A 14,602-nucleotide genomic window follows, 5' to 3' on the forward strand; every position below is an offset into this window, starting at 1 on the left:
ACACCCTTGGCCCACCTCAGTGTCCCGTTTGAAGTCAGTTCAAGGCCTCGTGGTCTGGGAAAAGCCAGCTAGTCCATCTGGCCCAGCACAGATGGGCTGGAGTCTCGGGCCTGCAAGCGGGACCTGTGGGCAGCAGGATAGCTGCCTGGGGTTGCCCCATGGGGCCCAGGCCACAGCTGTCCTCAGGCAACAAGGGTCAGTCCCCAGCCTTCCCTGGAAAGTGCCTCACACAGAGCCTCTCATTCCAGTGGAAAGTGGATATAAACACTTTAATAAAACGGCAGCGGCTTTGTGGGATGTCTGTGGCAGACAAAATCAAGAGCCAGGGGCCCGGGATGCAGAGATGGGCCTGGGTCTCCACATCCAGGCGGGTGCTGGGGCTGGGGCTAGTACTTGAGCAGCCAGCGTGGCCTGTGCGTGCTCAGCGATGTAAAGTAGGACCACCACCAGGGCTTGCTCCCGTCGGCCGAGGGCTGCCTGCGTGCCCGGAGTGGGTCGGGCTCCGTGGCCTCCCCCAAAGAGCTGGCACCTCCCAGCGGGTCGTGGGGCCCAGTCCTCCGCAGCCCGTGAAGAAAGTTCCTGGGTCCCACTCCCAGAGGCTGCAGAATGAAGTCGACACGGCCAGCCCTCTTCATCCGGGCGGGGAGGATGACTTTCTTCATGACCTTGGTGTAGCCAGGGGCTTGGGCAATGACAATGTGGGTACCTGGGGGCAGCAATCTCCAGTAGTCGCCATCAGGGGCTGTGGACAAACAGATTACAAATGATTCTCAGGAGGACTGCAGACCCAGCCACGGGGTGATGGGTGATGGGTGTGAGAGGGGAGAGGTTGGCGTGGGAGGCAGACGCCAAATGTTCACTTGCCTCTGTGTGAGCCTGGAATGTTCTTTCCACCTCTTTTCTCTGTCAGACTCTTTTATCCCTCAAAACCCTGCGTAGGCACCCCCTCTTCTCTGAAACCTTTGATGACCACTCCCATCCCCCATACCCAACCACAGTTAGCAAAAGTCCTGCTCTTCTCTGGACCACATCTCTGCCAGGTGACACATCACAGCATACTGTCATTTTTCATCAGCTGTGAAATCCCTTTAAGGGCAGCCAGAGCCTGCACGGGGCTGGACATCCCAGCTTGTCAATGGGGTATGAACTTTGGGATCGAAACCAACAGGTTTCTGGGTGGAGTCGGCTCTCCCCAGCACTCTTGGAGAAGGAGGCATTTTCGTAGGAATATAGGCATCCACCCGTCATTCAGTAGCCATAGCCGGGCAAGCTCTGCCCTCCCCAAATGCTGCAAGGAGACGCAGCCTGAAGCAGGCGCAGACCCTGGTTCCTGCCCACCCTCCCCGACCCAACCAGCCTGGGAAGGAATGGAGCATCCACCCAACGGCTGGGCACACTATGAGTGCGTGAGGGTGCCAGCTGCCACTGTGTGGCATTCCCTTGGCAGACGTGGGCCCCAGGGAACAGCCAGGGACGTGCTCACCTGTGGTGATGTCGTGGCGAATGCCTTTGACTAAGATCCGGGCGTTTTTGACTGGCTTGCCGAATTTGTCCATCACCACACCTTTGATGCCCCGGTGCACCTAGAGAGACCAAGGAGAGGCCACAGAGATGGCGTGAGCTCTCCCAGTGAGCATGGAGGCCGTCAGCTGGTTCCCCACATGCTCCTCAGAGCTCGGTATCTCGGGGGAACCACCCCACAGAGCCCCACTCCGCCAGCCCTCACTCTGCCATCTTTAACAAGTCAGTCACTCCCCTCTCTGAGCCTCAGTTTCCTCCCTGGCAATTGACCTGAGCATGTTCCGGGCTTTTGAATGATCCTGCATCTCGCCCGAGGCAGGGCTGACTCCATCTCAAGGGACATTGAGCAGAGAACCCTTTCCTGCCACTCTTCCGACTGACTGGCATTCCTTCCCTGCCTTCCCAGCCACAACGGGACTCACTGGTTCCCTCTGAGCTGAGGTTCCTGAAGGCAGCGTGGGTATTGGAGAGGACGAGGGCCGAGTGCCTGGACCCTGGCTAGAGCAGCGCGGTTTCTTCATCATACACGAGGATAGCACGCCCTGCCTTGGTACCGCTCGCCTGGCCTTGGCACGAACTGATCCTCAGCACACAAGCTCCCTGCACGCCCACAGCGCCAACGTTTTCACCCTGGAAAGCCCCTCCCAGAGCTGCCTGATCCTATCCGCATTTCTTCTAAAACAGTCAATGGCAGACCACCAAATGGCCCCTGCTATAGTCAGCAGAAAACAGCTTGGGGTCCAAGGATGCTGAAGGTCACGCTGAGTGGGACCAGGATGCCTGTGGGGAGAGGAGTCAGTCCAGCGAGGCTGCCCCATGCCCAGGCCCTGCGCGGGGCTCAGCAGCAACAGATCCCCCAGGGAAAGGGCTCCCAGCCAGGCCCTGCTGTGCTTCCAGAAACTGTGAAAATGATCTTGCTCCTCTTAAAATCAGGATAAAAGCAAAACTTTTTAGGTTGGAGAGACTGTTTTCCTATATATTCATCTTTACGTCCACAGTTGTAAAAGTGCAGTTTTAAATACTTCCTATGGAGGGAGGAGTCCGCAGAAGCAAAGGGCCTGGGCCCACAGGGTCAGGACCCAGCCCTGGCAACAGGAGCGTCCTCCTTCCCTGGCCCAGGGACGTGAGCCTGAGAGGGGCTGGTTTTTCTCTGGGCCAGAGAACCAGCTCTGCCCCAGTGACTCCTCACTTCAGACAAACCTTTGCTTCTGGGTGCCTCAGTTTCCTCAGCTGTAAAATGTTCCTGAGGCCAAAGCAGCTCTGGCTTCTGCAGGACTGATGACTTTAGCAACCAGCATGTGAACTCTAATCCCACCGTGGCTGACCCCACAGTGACCCATGAGGAAACCAACTCGCCTGACACACGCTGCCGGCGAGCTCAGACCCCGCGGCTCCTAACTGCCGTTCTAGGCTCACGCCCAGCCCTCAGTGGCACGGGTGGCTTAAACAGGGGGCGGGCACCCAGTCCAGCTCCACCAAGCACAAGCTATCACTTGTCTCTGTGCTGCAGGAATTTGGGGAAGCCAGAGCACATGGAATCCTGACGAGCACATCACGGGGTCCCAGCCCTCCTGACGCGGTGGAGAGGGAGTGACGGCCACTGCCTGCTGCCCTCTGGGGCTTGTGACCTCCACCCTGGATGCTCTTGTCCACACTTCACAGCCTAATGGCATTGCACTCCTGAAACAATGTCTCGTGGACTCACATTTAGCGGGAGGGAGAGCGTAAAAAGTAAGGCTTTCCTGCGTGAGAGGTGATGGGGAGAAACTGGACGGCTTGAGAAGCCACCGTGCCCCTCAGCCACCCCGCCCCGTGGATCCTCCTCACCCCCAGACAGCATCTGAGCCCTCTCTGCTTAGAATACCCTCACCGGCCCCTCACCGGGACAATTCCTTCCCTTCCTTCAAAACACAGATCATACTCCTCCTCCTCCAGGAAGCCCTCCCTGATGACCAGCTACACTGGGGGCCTACCCCAGGGTCCCACAGCCCCAGGCTTCCTCTCTGCCAGCCCTCACTTCTGCCTCCCCCAGCCCCACCTGAGGGCAGGGGCTCTCCCAGGAAGGTGTCTTACAGGAGGCCCTCACTCAACATCGGCCTGCACTGGATGGATTTTTTTTCTGTCCCTGCTCTTGGGCCCAAGGGTCACCTTCACAAAACACAGGGCACATACGGTTCTCTGGCGGGGAAGCAGAGCTGCCACGCCGCCCCTCCCCTAGCCCCGGGTTATGTAGACTCCCACCCGAGGCCTGGCCAGGATCACTATGAAAAAAGCCTCAATTGGCCAAGACAGGCTTGATCCTTATCAGGAGGCCGCACCCAGCTCTCCGCCAGCCAGCAAACCGCCCGGCCTTCCAAGGTCCAGGCTCGCTGTAAATCTTCATATCCCAAGACTTCACGTGTAATATCCAGGAGCAATGCCAGCCATATCTGAGGCTCCTTCAACCTCATGTTCACCAGACAGCTGCAAAATGCAGTGTGCACAGGCCTGGCACAAGAGCTTATAGAAGAGTGAGACTCACTGCAGGTGGCACAATGCTGCGGCATAGCCATCAGAAAGAAAATCAAATGGAAGAATGTTCCATTATAACTTTGTTTGGGTCTTTGTTTATTTCCTTCCTCAGTGGCTGCTGCCCTAAGGAGTTCACTTAATTCTTACTTGGAGGCAAGTTCCTGATTTTTCTAGAAAGGAGGGGGCTCATGGACAGAAGGCTTGGGAACAAGCAGATCTGGGTGACACCAGACAGGCCATGTGACTCTCTGACCCTCTGTCTCCTCCTCTGGCTGTCTCACAGACACTGGGAGCCTGGAGCGTGAGCCTGTGTGTAGCCCAGAGACTCCAGGTCAGAACCACAACTCCATCTATAAAATGGGACGGCCCTGTCTGCCGCCCCGCCTGATGTCAAAACCGGCTGCCCTGTGTGGGTGGGCGCCAACTGTACAGTGCTGTGCCCTCACCCCTCCTTGCTGCTGCAGCTCAACCCTCCTTCTGAGGTCTGCTTCTCACTGGGCCTCTGTGCTCATATGCAATTCATGTGATTCTTGAAAACGCTTGGGAAGAAAATAGCAGAAGTGTCTTCAGAACCCAGGCTCTCTTCCGTGTGACATCCTGGGTCCTTCTCGGGGTCCCCAGCACCCTCGGTGTGAGCTGTGCTGGAAGGGGAGCAGACATGGGCACAGGGTCCCCACTCTGACACTGAGTGCTAGGGAGACCTTGGCCCTCTGGGGCAGCGAGGCGGTCATTTTAGACACATTCTCAGCCATCCCTACTCACCTCCCACCTGCCTGCTTCTGGGTGACCTCAGCCTCACGACAGTAGTCACCCCTCAGTCAGGCCGCCCTGCCCCGCCCCCAGGCTCTGCCAGCCACTTCCTGCCTGTACCCTCCCCTCCGAGGCCCCAAAGCCCTGCCTGAGCCACACAGCTACCCCACTGCCCACAGCCCTCACTCCCGCGCCTCCTGGAGCGCAGTGCCTGCCCCATCCCATGGCTTGAGTCCTCACCACAGCTCCCGCGGCTCTTGAGGGTTTCAAAGGCCCCATGGGGTTCTAGTATGCTCCCCTCTGCTGGGAGCTCTCCCTGTCCTGTGGTTTGATGTCTCCTACCCTTCTTCAAGATGAAGCTGTGCGGCCGCCTCCAGGAAGCCCCCCGGCCTCCGAGGCTGGGTCAGACACCTCACCGGGCTGCCCAGGCCCATGCTCCCTTGTTTAACTGTGCTGCTTTAGGTCGTGACACCCTTGCTACAGGGACTCCAACACATGGCACTGCCGCCCCAGCACCCACAGGGCACGCAGAGGAGAGCCGGCTGCTACATCTCAAGTTGCGCATGGTGGACAGTGAACCCCAAACAAGTGGCAGCGAGAGGAGCATGCAGTGAACATGCAGGGGCAGTGAGCTGCTGGGGCCGCCCTGGGAGCCTGAATCTGCCCCACCCCACCCAGGCCCCAGCTGGGCCAGAGCCCGGAGACCGTCAGAACTCACCGTCTCCACGAAATTCAGGAGTGACTCCTTGTTGTGCTGCCAGAGCGTGTACAGGGCCTCCTCGGGGGGAAACTTCACACAGCCCAGCTCCACTGTGATCTCAAAGCAGTTGGTGTGCAGATAGTTGAAGTCGGACATGCCTGTGGCACAGAGACAGCCGGGAGGTCAAGGGCGTCAGCCGCACAGAGACAGCCGGGACGTCGGGGGCGTCAGCTGAGCGCCCAGCAGGCAGGTGAGTGCAGCAGGTGCTTGGCAACAGACAACCCTCCTACGACTGAGGGGCTGAACAACTGGGAGGCGGGCCGTATGATCCCCACTTTGCAGATGTGCAGAGGGAGGCCTGGGATATTACAGGAAGGGGCAGAGCTGCACCTTGAGCCCAGGCAGCTTGGTGGCAAAGTCCACAGGCTTCCCCACCCCCGTGCTGTCTCTGGTGAGGTCAGGGATGAATCGGTTTCTAACAGAGAAGCCCACGGCACCAGGCAGCCACACAGGCCTCTGCCATCCCAGCTGCTGGCCTGGGGGCCCCATGGTGACAATGTCCATTGACCCAGACGCTGTCCTGACAAGAGTCTAGGAGGGCGATCCTATTAGCTCCATCTCCCAGAGAGACCACAGGCCCGGGCTAGGGTGGACAACCAGCCACCTGGCCAGCTGAGAAGGCCTCAGAGCAAGTTGGGCCTACCCTGGCTGCACCCGCTTCTGCCCTCTGTGCCACCTGCTTTTGGAGTTTCTTGTTCAGCAGAAGCCATGACCATCTCCAAGGCAGGCCTAGGGCGATGGCACCCACAGGGGGTCGCAGGGAGCCCTTCCGAAGTTCAAGGCTCCTGAGCCGCCGACCCTGCAGCTGCTGTTGACAGTCCCTGCCCAGACCCCAGTGTAGCCACAGTCACTGTCCCTGTGGTCCAGCTAGCTCTGGTCCCCGGCCTCCTGCTTTCCCAGGGCCGTGTCAGGTGCAAGAGGGGACAGAGGCCACGCACAGTGGCTCATGCTTATAATCCCAGCACTCTGGGAGGCCAAGGCGGGGGGATCAGGAGGTCAGGAGATCGAGACCATCCTGGCCAACACGGTGAAACCCCATCTCTGCTAAAAATACAAAAATTAGCTGGGTGTGGTGGTGTGCGCCTGTAATCCCAGCTACTCGGGAGGCTGAGGCAGGAGAATCGCTTGTACCCAGGAGGCAGAGATTGCAGTGAGCTGAGATCGCACCTCTGCACTCCAGCCTGGGCGATAGAGTGAGACTCCATCTCAAAAAAAAAAAAGAGGGGACAGAGAGGGGCCTCTCCCAGCTCAGCTCCTGGGTGTCTGTTGCAGACCCCAGTCACAGGGCTATGACTGGGGTTCAGGGCCCTCTGTCTGGGTTTGGGAAGGGAAAGAGGCTGCTCCGCACTGGGGAAAGACCACAGGTGCCAGTCATTGAGCAGGAGAGAAAAGTTTTCAGACCGGGCTGTGAAGGTGGCTTCAGAGTGTGCAAGAAGTGCCACCTTCTCTGCCCGCGTGCATGGGAGGAAGGGGCAGAAGGGGATGCCACGTGGGTCCCAGCTCTGCCACCTGTGGCCCTGGGCCTCCAGCAAGTCCTTCTCTCAGCTGAGCCCAGTGCTGTCATCTGTGTTGTGCTGGCATGGAGGGGTGCAGGCAGGGCCCAGAGCGTGTGTGCCTAGTCTGGCGGGTGCCCCTCAGGACACACAGTGGCATGTGCCTATTATATTGCTCTCGTGCAGCCTCCCCCAGGGCAAACTGAGCAGATAAAAATGCACACGCTTCAAGTCGGGCTCCAGAGAAACCACAGATACAGTTGTAGTATCGGTCCACCCCACGCGGGTTCTCGTAAGCATATCCCACGCATTGGAACATCCTTATATTGTCCTAAAAACAATTCCTCACTGTCTCTCGGGAATTCCAATTTAACTGGAAGTCCAGCGTTTCATCTGGCAACTCCACTTCCCTAAAAGTCACAAAAGGATTGGTCATGGGTAGAACCGTCAAATGTAAGTGTTCATAAAATAAACTACAGAAGCCGCGAGCCTGGGGCCTCCACAGCAGTCACACAACAGCTTTTCATCAAGACAGAAACCAAAACTCAAGCCAGCCTCCTCTCCATCAGGCGAGGCACCGACCTGTTTCCCAGGGTCTCCAACTGGATCCCAGCAGCAGACCTTGGAGTTAGGCCCTGCCCCTGCCCCACCCAGCCTCCACACCCCCACCCCTACCCCCACCCCCACCCCAGCCCCGCCCCATCCAGGCTCTGCATTCCCCGACTCCCACCCCAGCCCCTCCCCGCAGAAGTCGCACCTCCTGTGAAGCTGTACCAGTCCGCCCCATTGATGATGCTCCCCCTCTTCAGGAAGTTGCCTCCACACCTGTTCTCCGACCTGTCCATCATCATGGGGTGGACGTCAGCATAGGCTCTGGACAGCAGCTTGAACATCTGGAAAAGAGACCTGGCTCAGATAAGGAAAGGGTACCCTGCAGGATGTCCTGTGAGCTGGGGTCAGTGAGGGGATCGGAGATAGGAGAGGGGAACGGTGTCCCGCAGAGGACACAGTGTATGTGAAGGCCCGGAGGTGGGTCACAGGCAGTCTGGCACTGCTGGACTTCAGGGCCAGGTCCCCTGGGTATCTGGGGTAATCACTGAGCCTCTGCCCGCCTGGCCGGGTAATGTGGGCTTTTTCTCCTGAGGTTACACACAAACATGGTGTCCACAGGGTATGTGTAGATTGGCTTGACAGCTTATAAAGCCTGGGCTGTTGGAGCAATGAAGGCTGCGGGGGGCTGCATTTTCCCGGACTTCATCTCCAAAGCCAACTTCTTCTAAGAATAATTATAGATTCATTCCCCATCCCGCTCCAACTCCAGGCTGACCAGCACCATCAGAGGCTGGGACTCAGCCTGCGGGAAGCCCCTCCCTGACCATCCCACCCTCCAGCTTCCACTGCAGTTGGTAGAAGCATAGGACACAGCTCATAGGACTTGCCACCCCTGACATGTTTGGATGTGTAGCTGGGATCCTGGGTTCCTCCCCACAGGCCTCCCTCCCCAGCCCAGAGCTTCCCCACATTGTGCCCATCCCCCAGGCAGAATCCAGAGGTCCTCCTTCGTGGGCGTTCTCGGCCATCTGTAAGTCCCATGCTGACCCTGGGCAGAGGCTCTTGGTGGGTCAGGTAGGCGAATGGCTCCCCCTGCATGGGCTCATCAGGGCCGCACCATGCGGGACAAGTCTGTGCTGAGGAGGGGGCTCCCTCTGTCAGAAAGGAGGAGTGGAGGACACTGGAGGGTGGACAGGCTGGGCCCAGTGGGAGAGTGAGTGAGTGGGTGAAAGAATGAGTGACTGAGTGAGTGAATGAGTGAATGAGAGAGTGAGTGAATGAATGTGTAAGTGAATGAGTGAACGAGTGAGTGAGTGAGTGAATGAGTGAGCAAGTGAAACAGTGAGTGAATGAGTGAGTGAATAAGTGAGTGAATGGGTGAGTGAATAAGTGAGTGAAGAGTGAGTGAATAAGTGAGTGAATGAATGAGTGAATGAGTGAGTGGTTGAGTGAATGAGTGAATGAGTGGTTGAGTGAATGAGTGAATGAGTGGTTGAGTGAATGAGTGAATAAGTGAGTAAATGAGTGAATGAGTGAGTGAGTGAATGAGTGAATGAGTGACTGACTGAATAAGTGAGTGAAGGAGTGAGTGACTGAGTGAATGAGTGAATAAGTGAGTGAGCGAACAAATGAGTGAATGAGTGAGTGCTCCAGGTCAGAGTGAAGATCTCTCCCTGGTGGGGGTCATGCGACTCGGACTCCCAGACATGGGATTTGGGGGAGGTGGGGAATGGGTCCAGCTCCTCAGAAGTGAGGCTGTGCCATCTGGACTCAGTCCCACAGATACAAACCAAGGGCCCAAACAGAACCCCACTCAGGCCCTATGGTTCCAGGGTAGCGGACCATGGACCACTATCCTACCAGCAGCCCCTGCACCTGTGGGTGGGACCAGCATCAGCTCGGGAGTTGCCTGCCCCGCCTCATAGCGGGAAGGCTCACTGGACTTTCCCATCAAGAACGAATCATGCCCAACAAAGGGTCCATCTGCCCAGGACATGTCTACTACATTCTACCCGCGTCTCACCTCTGACCTGCCTTTATCCATCAACATGACAGAGTGTAGCCTTGGGGGGTAGGAGGGTGGGAACAGACTCTCTCCAAAGTCTGCTCCTGACCCAACCCACCATGTCACACTTCCTCCCCACAAGGCCTCCTGCCCTACAGTCCCTCCTCCCCACCCTTGCCTGGGGCCTCCCTCCCATCACTAGTCATTCTCTAGGGCTAAGGCATGGAAGGTGGCTGCCGACCACCAGTCCCCAAAACCCTGGGGTACAGGAGCCCAGGTCTGGCTAAGACAGGCCTGACCTGGGAGGGCAGGTGCGGGACAAGGACATCAGAGGAGCTGTCGGTCCAGAGGCTGGGCACACATGGGCAAGGAAGACACACAGATAAATGAAACCAGGTAGAAGCGGGGAAGCCATGACTGAATAGCGACACAGGAACACAGGCTGAGGACCATGGGAAACCCAGCCCACCCAGCTCCTGCCTCAGGAAGCCCTTGGGAAACTGGCTATGCTGATTCCCACAGTGAGCGTAGGCAGAGCCAAAAAGGGCTTTGCAGGCAGGACAGAGCGTGAGCAGGATTCGGGCAGAGGGGCAGGTGTGGAGCGGCGAGAGGCAGCCATGGCCAGCCTGCAGGGCCTTGAACACTGCCCCCAGGCGCTGGCTCTCGTCTGTAGGGCACCATGGAAGTTTGGCAAAAGGGTACCTTGGCATACCCCAGCCAGCCCGTCTCATGCTCCCTGGCCAACCCCAGGCCCCTCCTGGGACCCTGGTTTCCAGAGATCACTGCTGGCTGCAGGACTGTATGATCACTGCCTGATGACTGATGGCTTGGGAACAGTCTCATTTTCTCTGGCTCTGATGGGACTTATTGGGGTGAACGTACCCCATGGGGACATCTTCTCACATCTGGTTCTAAGGCTGAGAGACACTGGGCCTGTGCAGAGGGGGACACCTGCCCTACCCGGCCATTGCCCCCAAGAGCACAGGGGCGCAAGGCCAGGCTAGAAGTGGAGGCCACCCAGTCACCCCTGGGGGCACTTGCAGAGGTCTGAGCAGAGAACCAGACACCTCACCCCTTGCACCCTTGGTGTGCACTGCCTGCAAGCGTCAATGAATGAATGAGGGAGGGAGGGAGGGGGTGTGGGAATAACAAATGAGTGAAAGAATAAGAGTGAGTGAATGACTGTGTGAGTGAATGAATGAGTGAGAGAATGAGTGAGTGATGAGTAAATGAGTGAATGAGTGATGAGTAAATGAGTGAGTGAATGAGTGAGTGAATAAATGAGTAAATGAGTGCATGAGTGAATAAGTAACTGAATGAATGAGTGAATGAGCGACAGAATGAGTGAGTGAATGAATGAGAAAATGAGTGTGTGAATGAGTGAATGAATAAGAGAATGAGTGAGTGATGAGTAAATGAGTAAGTCAATAAGTGAATAGGTGAGTGACTGAATGAATGAGTGAGTGAACGAGTAAGTGAACGAGTGAATGAATGAATGAATGAGTGAGTGAATGAGTAAATGAGTGAGGGAGTGAGTGAATGAGTGGGTTAATGAGTGAATGAGTGAGTAAATAAGTAAGTCAATGAGTGAGGGAGTGAGTGAATGCGTGAGTGAATGGGTGAGTGAGTGAATGCGTGAGTGAATGAGTGAGTGAGTGAGTGAGTAAGGGAGTGAGCGAATGGGTGAGTGAGTGAATGGGTGAGTTAACGAGAAAGTGAGTGAGTGAATGGGTGAGTGAATGAGTCAGTGATTGAATGAGGGAGTGAATGAGGGAGTGAATGAGTGAGTGAGGGGGTGAGTGAATGAGTGAGTGAATGAGGAATGAGTGAGTGAGTAAATGGGTGAATGAGTGAGTGAGTGGTTGAGTGAGTGAGTGAGTGAGTGAGTGAATGAGTGAATGAATGAGTGAGTGGTTGAGTAAATGAGTGAATGAGTGAGTGAGTGAATGGGTGAGTGAATGAGTGAGTGAATGGGTGAGTGAATGGGTGAGTGAATGGGTGAGTAAATGGGTGAGTGAATGAGTGAGTGAATGAGTGAGTGAGTGAATGAGTGAGTGAGTGAATGGGTGAGTGAATGAGTGAGTGAGTGAATGGGTGAGTGAATGGGTGGTGAGTGAGTGATTGAATGGGTGAATGAATGAGTGAGGGAGTGAGGAAGGGAGTGAGTGCATGAATGGGTGAGTGAGTGAACGGGTGAGTGAATGGGTGAGTGAATGAGTGAGTGAATGGGTGAGTGAATGGGTGGTAAGTGAGTGAGTGAGTGATTGAATGGGTGAACGAATGAGTGAGGGAGTGAGGGAGGGAGTGAGTGCATGAAGGAATGGGTAAGTGAGTGAGTGAACGGGTGAGTGAATGAGTGAGTGAACGGGTGAGTGAATGAGTGAGTGAATGGGTGAGTGAATGAGTGAGTGAATGGGTGAGTGAATGGCTGGTAAGTGAGTGAGTGAGTGAGTGATTGAACGGGTGAATGAATGAGTGAGGGAGTGAGGGAGGGAGTGAGTGCATGAATGAATGGGTAAGTGAGTGAGTGAATGGGTGAGTGACTGAATGGGTGAGTGAATGAGTGAGTGAGGGAGTGGGTGAATGGGTGAGTGAAGGAGTGAGTTAGTGAATGATAAACAAGTAGAAGGAGTGAATGGGTGGGAGAATGAACAAATGCAGGACAAATGCGCCAGTAGCCCAGGTGTTGCTGTCACCGCCCCGGGTCCACAGGGTGCTCAGCTTGCTCTCCCCATTCCCGCTGGGCCACAGCATTCCCTGCACCTGGCTCCCTGGGGCTCCGCTGGGTCTCTGCACCAGGTGGCCTGTGCCTCCAGTGCCCCTCCCTGCCCCGCAGCTGGAAATCTCCACCTCATCTGTGGGGTCCTTTTGGGAAACCACCACCTCAGGGAAGCCCTCTTGAAGTCCCAGACCAGGCTGGGGGTTCCCCCTGCGACACATGCACGTGTGCACATGAATGCACACGCACACACAGGCATCCATGCACACACGTGCACTCACAGCCCTCCTGCAGCCCTGGCGATCTTCTCCTTGCCAGTTTCAGGCTCCATCTCCCACCCTAGGCTGAGGACCCCCAGCGCAGGGACCGTACCATTGCATTTCCAGTGATGGCCCCAGGATAGGGAGGGGCCGGAGGGGCCAGGTGAGGCAGGGTTGATATCTGAGTGCCAATCGCGGGCCCAGCTATGTGCCCGGCCGGGTGGCCTCAGAGAGGAGAACAAACGACATGTGAATGCCACTATCGGGGCCTGGCACCTGGCACTTGCCCACCCAGGGCCAGTCCCTCTCTCCCTGCCCCTTCCCCCAAACACCAAGGGAAAGTGCCCGGAAGGAGGTGGAGGGCAGGCCTGGCTCTCCACGGGAGGCCTGGGGAGTGACTCTGGGCCATCACAGGACCAGGTGGAGGGCAGGCCCGGCCTCCGGTGGAGTGGGCAGTGCCCCCTAGGGAGGGGCAGTGCAGGCAGCTAAGCTCCAGGATCCACAGCTGGGGGCTGGGGGCTGGGGGCTGGAAGCTGGAGGCTGGGGCCCACCTCAGATCACAACCCCTCCCTCAGCCTCCATTTTTTCATCCTAAATGTGAGAAGGGACCAAGTCCACGCCCTCCCTCTGCAAGTCGTCCTAAGGTTAGGGTGGGTTGGGAGGGTCCCAGCATCATCACGGGTCTCATCGCCGGCTGCTCTACGAACAGTAGGAGAAACTGAGGCCCAGAAAAGGGAGGGCCTCACCTAAGGGCCCAGTGGACGGTGGGACCAGAACTCCCCCATCCGGAGGAGCCCAGCGCGAGAGAAGCAAGCAGGACCCCCGGGAAGCAGGACGGGCGGGCACCATGCGCGCTGCAGCACTGCCCTCTGCCGGCGCTTCCCGGAAACGCACCCCCTGCGGTGGAATGCACTGGGGACCCCTCCAGGTGCAGGGCATAGCTCAGAGCAACAGCGGCACTGAGCCAGGGTCCCCACCCCAGGAGCTCCCAGATAGGGACATGTGAAAGGCAGTGCAGCCAGCCTTGGGGAGACCAGGGGAGCGAAGGCTCCTGAGGTCGCAGACTTCCAGGAGGAGGGGGCTTCTCTGCAGAGCTGGGCCTAGGGCGGGTGGTGCTGACGGGCTCTGAGCAGAGTTTCCTAGGAGCTTCGTCTTCACTGAGCTCAGGACTGGAGGGACACCAGCTCCAAGGGGACCGCGCACACCGTATCCCTCCCCTGCACACACCCCGCAGCCCTCTCACCTTCTCATCGGGCGTGGGAGAAAACATCTTCTCCTCCTGGGGGTGCTTGGAGAAGTCGAAGGGGTAGGACACCACCAGGTCGCCCCCATGAAGGCTGGCCGAGAGCACGAAGGGTATGGTCTGCATCCACTTCATGATGGCCTTCGTCTCCGGGGCCACCTGCCCAGGACAGACGAGGCCACCCTCAGGGCTGGGCTTCCCTGCCGGACCCTAGCCATGCCCCGGGCTTCTGCAGCCCTCTGGGCTCCAATGGTGCAGACCATCAACGACCAGTCTCTACATCGATGCTCCAGCTGGACTTGGCCCCCATCGCTGGGCCCCTGCGGGGATCTACGCATTTCCAACATGAATCTCTGCAATCTCACCAACACCCCAGCAAGGAGGTGTTCCCATTTCACAGACAGGTAACTGAGGCAGGGAGGGAGCACCAGGCTCTCCTTTCCCCGGGGAAGGACAACTCCGGAGAGCCTGGAATAACCAGGGACTCTTGGATGCCTTTGGTGGCGACAGGCGTGGACAGCGGCGGCGCCTACCTTACCCCACCAGTAGTGCTGGGGGATGGGGATGTGGTCGCTGCGCACGCCGCGGGTCTCTGCCAGCTGGTAGTACTCAGACGTCAGGTCCGGGAAATTTCGGTTCAGATCCAGGTTCTGTGCGTTCTGCCTCCCGCTCGTCCACCCGTTGTAGCCAGCACCCTGAAAACACGGCCAACCCCTGACTGGGTGGGGTCAGCACACCCCACCCTCCTCCTTCCAGATGGGTCTCACACTTGGCTGAGGGTCAAGGCC

At 57.5% G+C, this 14,602-nt stretch overlaps 1 protein-coding gene across 1 annotated transcript in view; it reads right to left on the reverse strand.

The window, feature by feature from the left end:
* Positions 1-242: 242 nt before the first annotated feature.
* The window catches only part of CPZ (carboxypeptidase Z), a 28,842-nt gene continuing 14,482 nt past the window's right edge, over positions 243-14,602 (reverse strand). The window contains exons 6-11 of the mRNA XM_033213593.1: positions 14,348-14,509; positions 13,815-13,973; positions 7,793-7,928; positions 5,501-5,640; positions 1,484-1,583; positions 243-742 (exon numbers count right to left, since the gene is read on the reverse strand). Of these exons, the coding sequence (XP_033069484.1) occupies positions 387-742; positions 1,484-1,583; positions 5,501-5,640; positions 7,793-7,928; positions 13,815-13,973; positions 14,348-14,509 (1,053 nt within the window). The 3' untranslated portion in view covers positions 243-386. The remainder of the gene's footprint in view (positions 743-1,483; positions 1,584-5,500; positions 5,641-7,792; positions 7,929-13,814; positions 13,974-14,347; positions 14,510-14,602) is intronic.

This window comes from Trachypithecus francoisi, unplaced genomic scaffold (genome assembly GCF_009764315.1).
Source record: "Trachypithecus francoisi isolate TF-2019V2 unplaced genomic scaffold, Tfra_2.0 Lachesis_group1, whole genome shotgun sequence".
Taxonomy (NCBI): Eukaryota; Metazoa; Chordata; class Mammalia; order Primates; family Cercopithecidae; genus Trachypithecus; species Trachypithecus francoisi.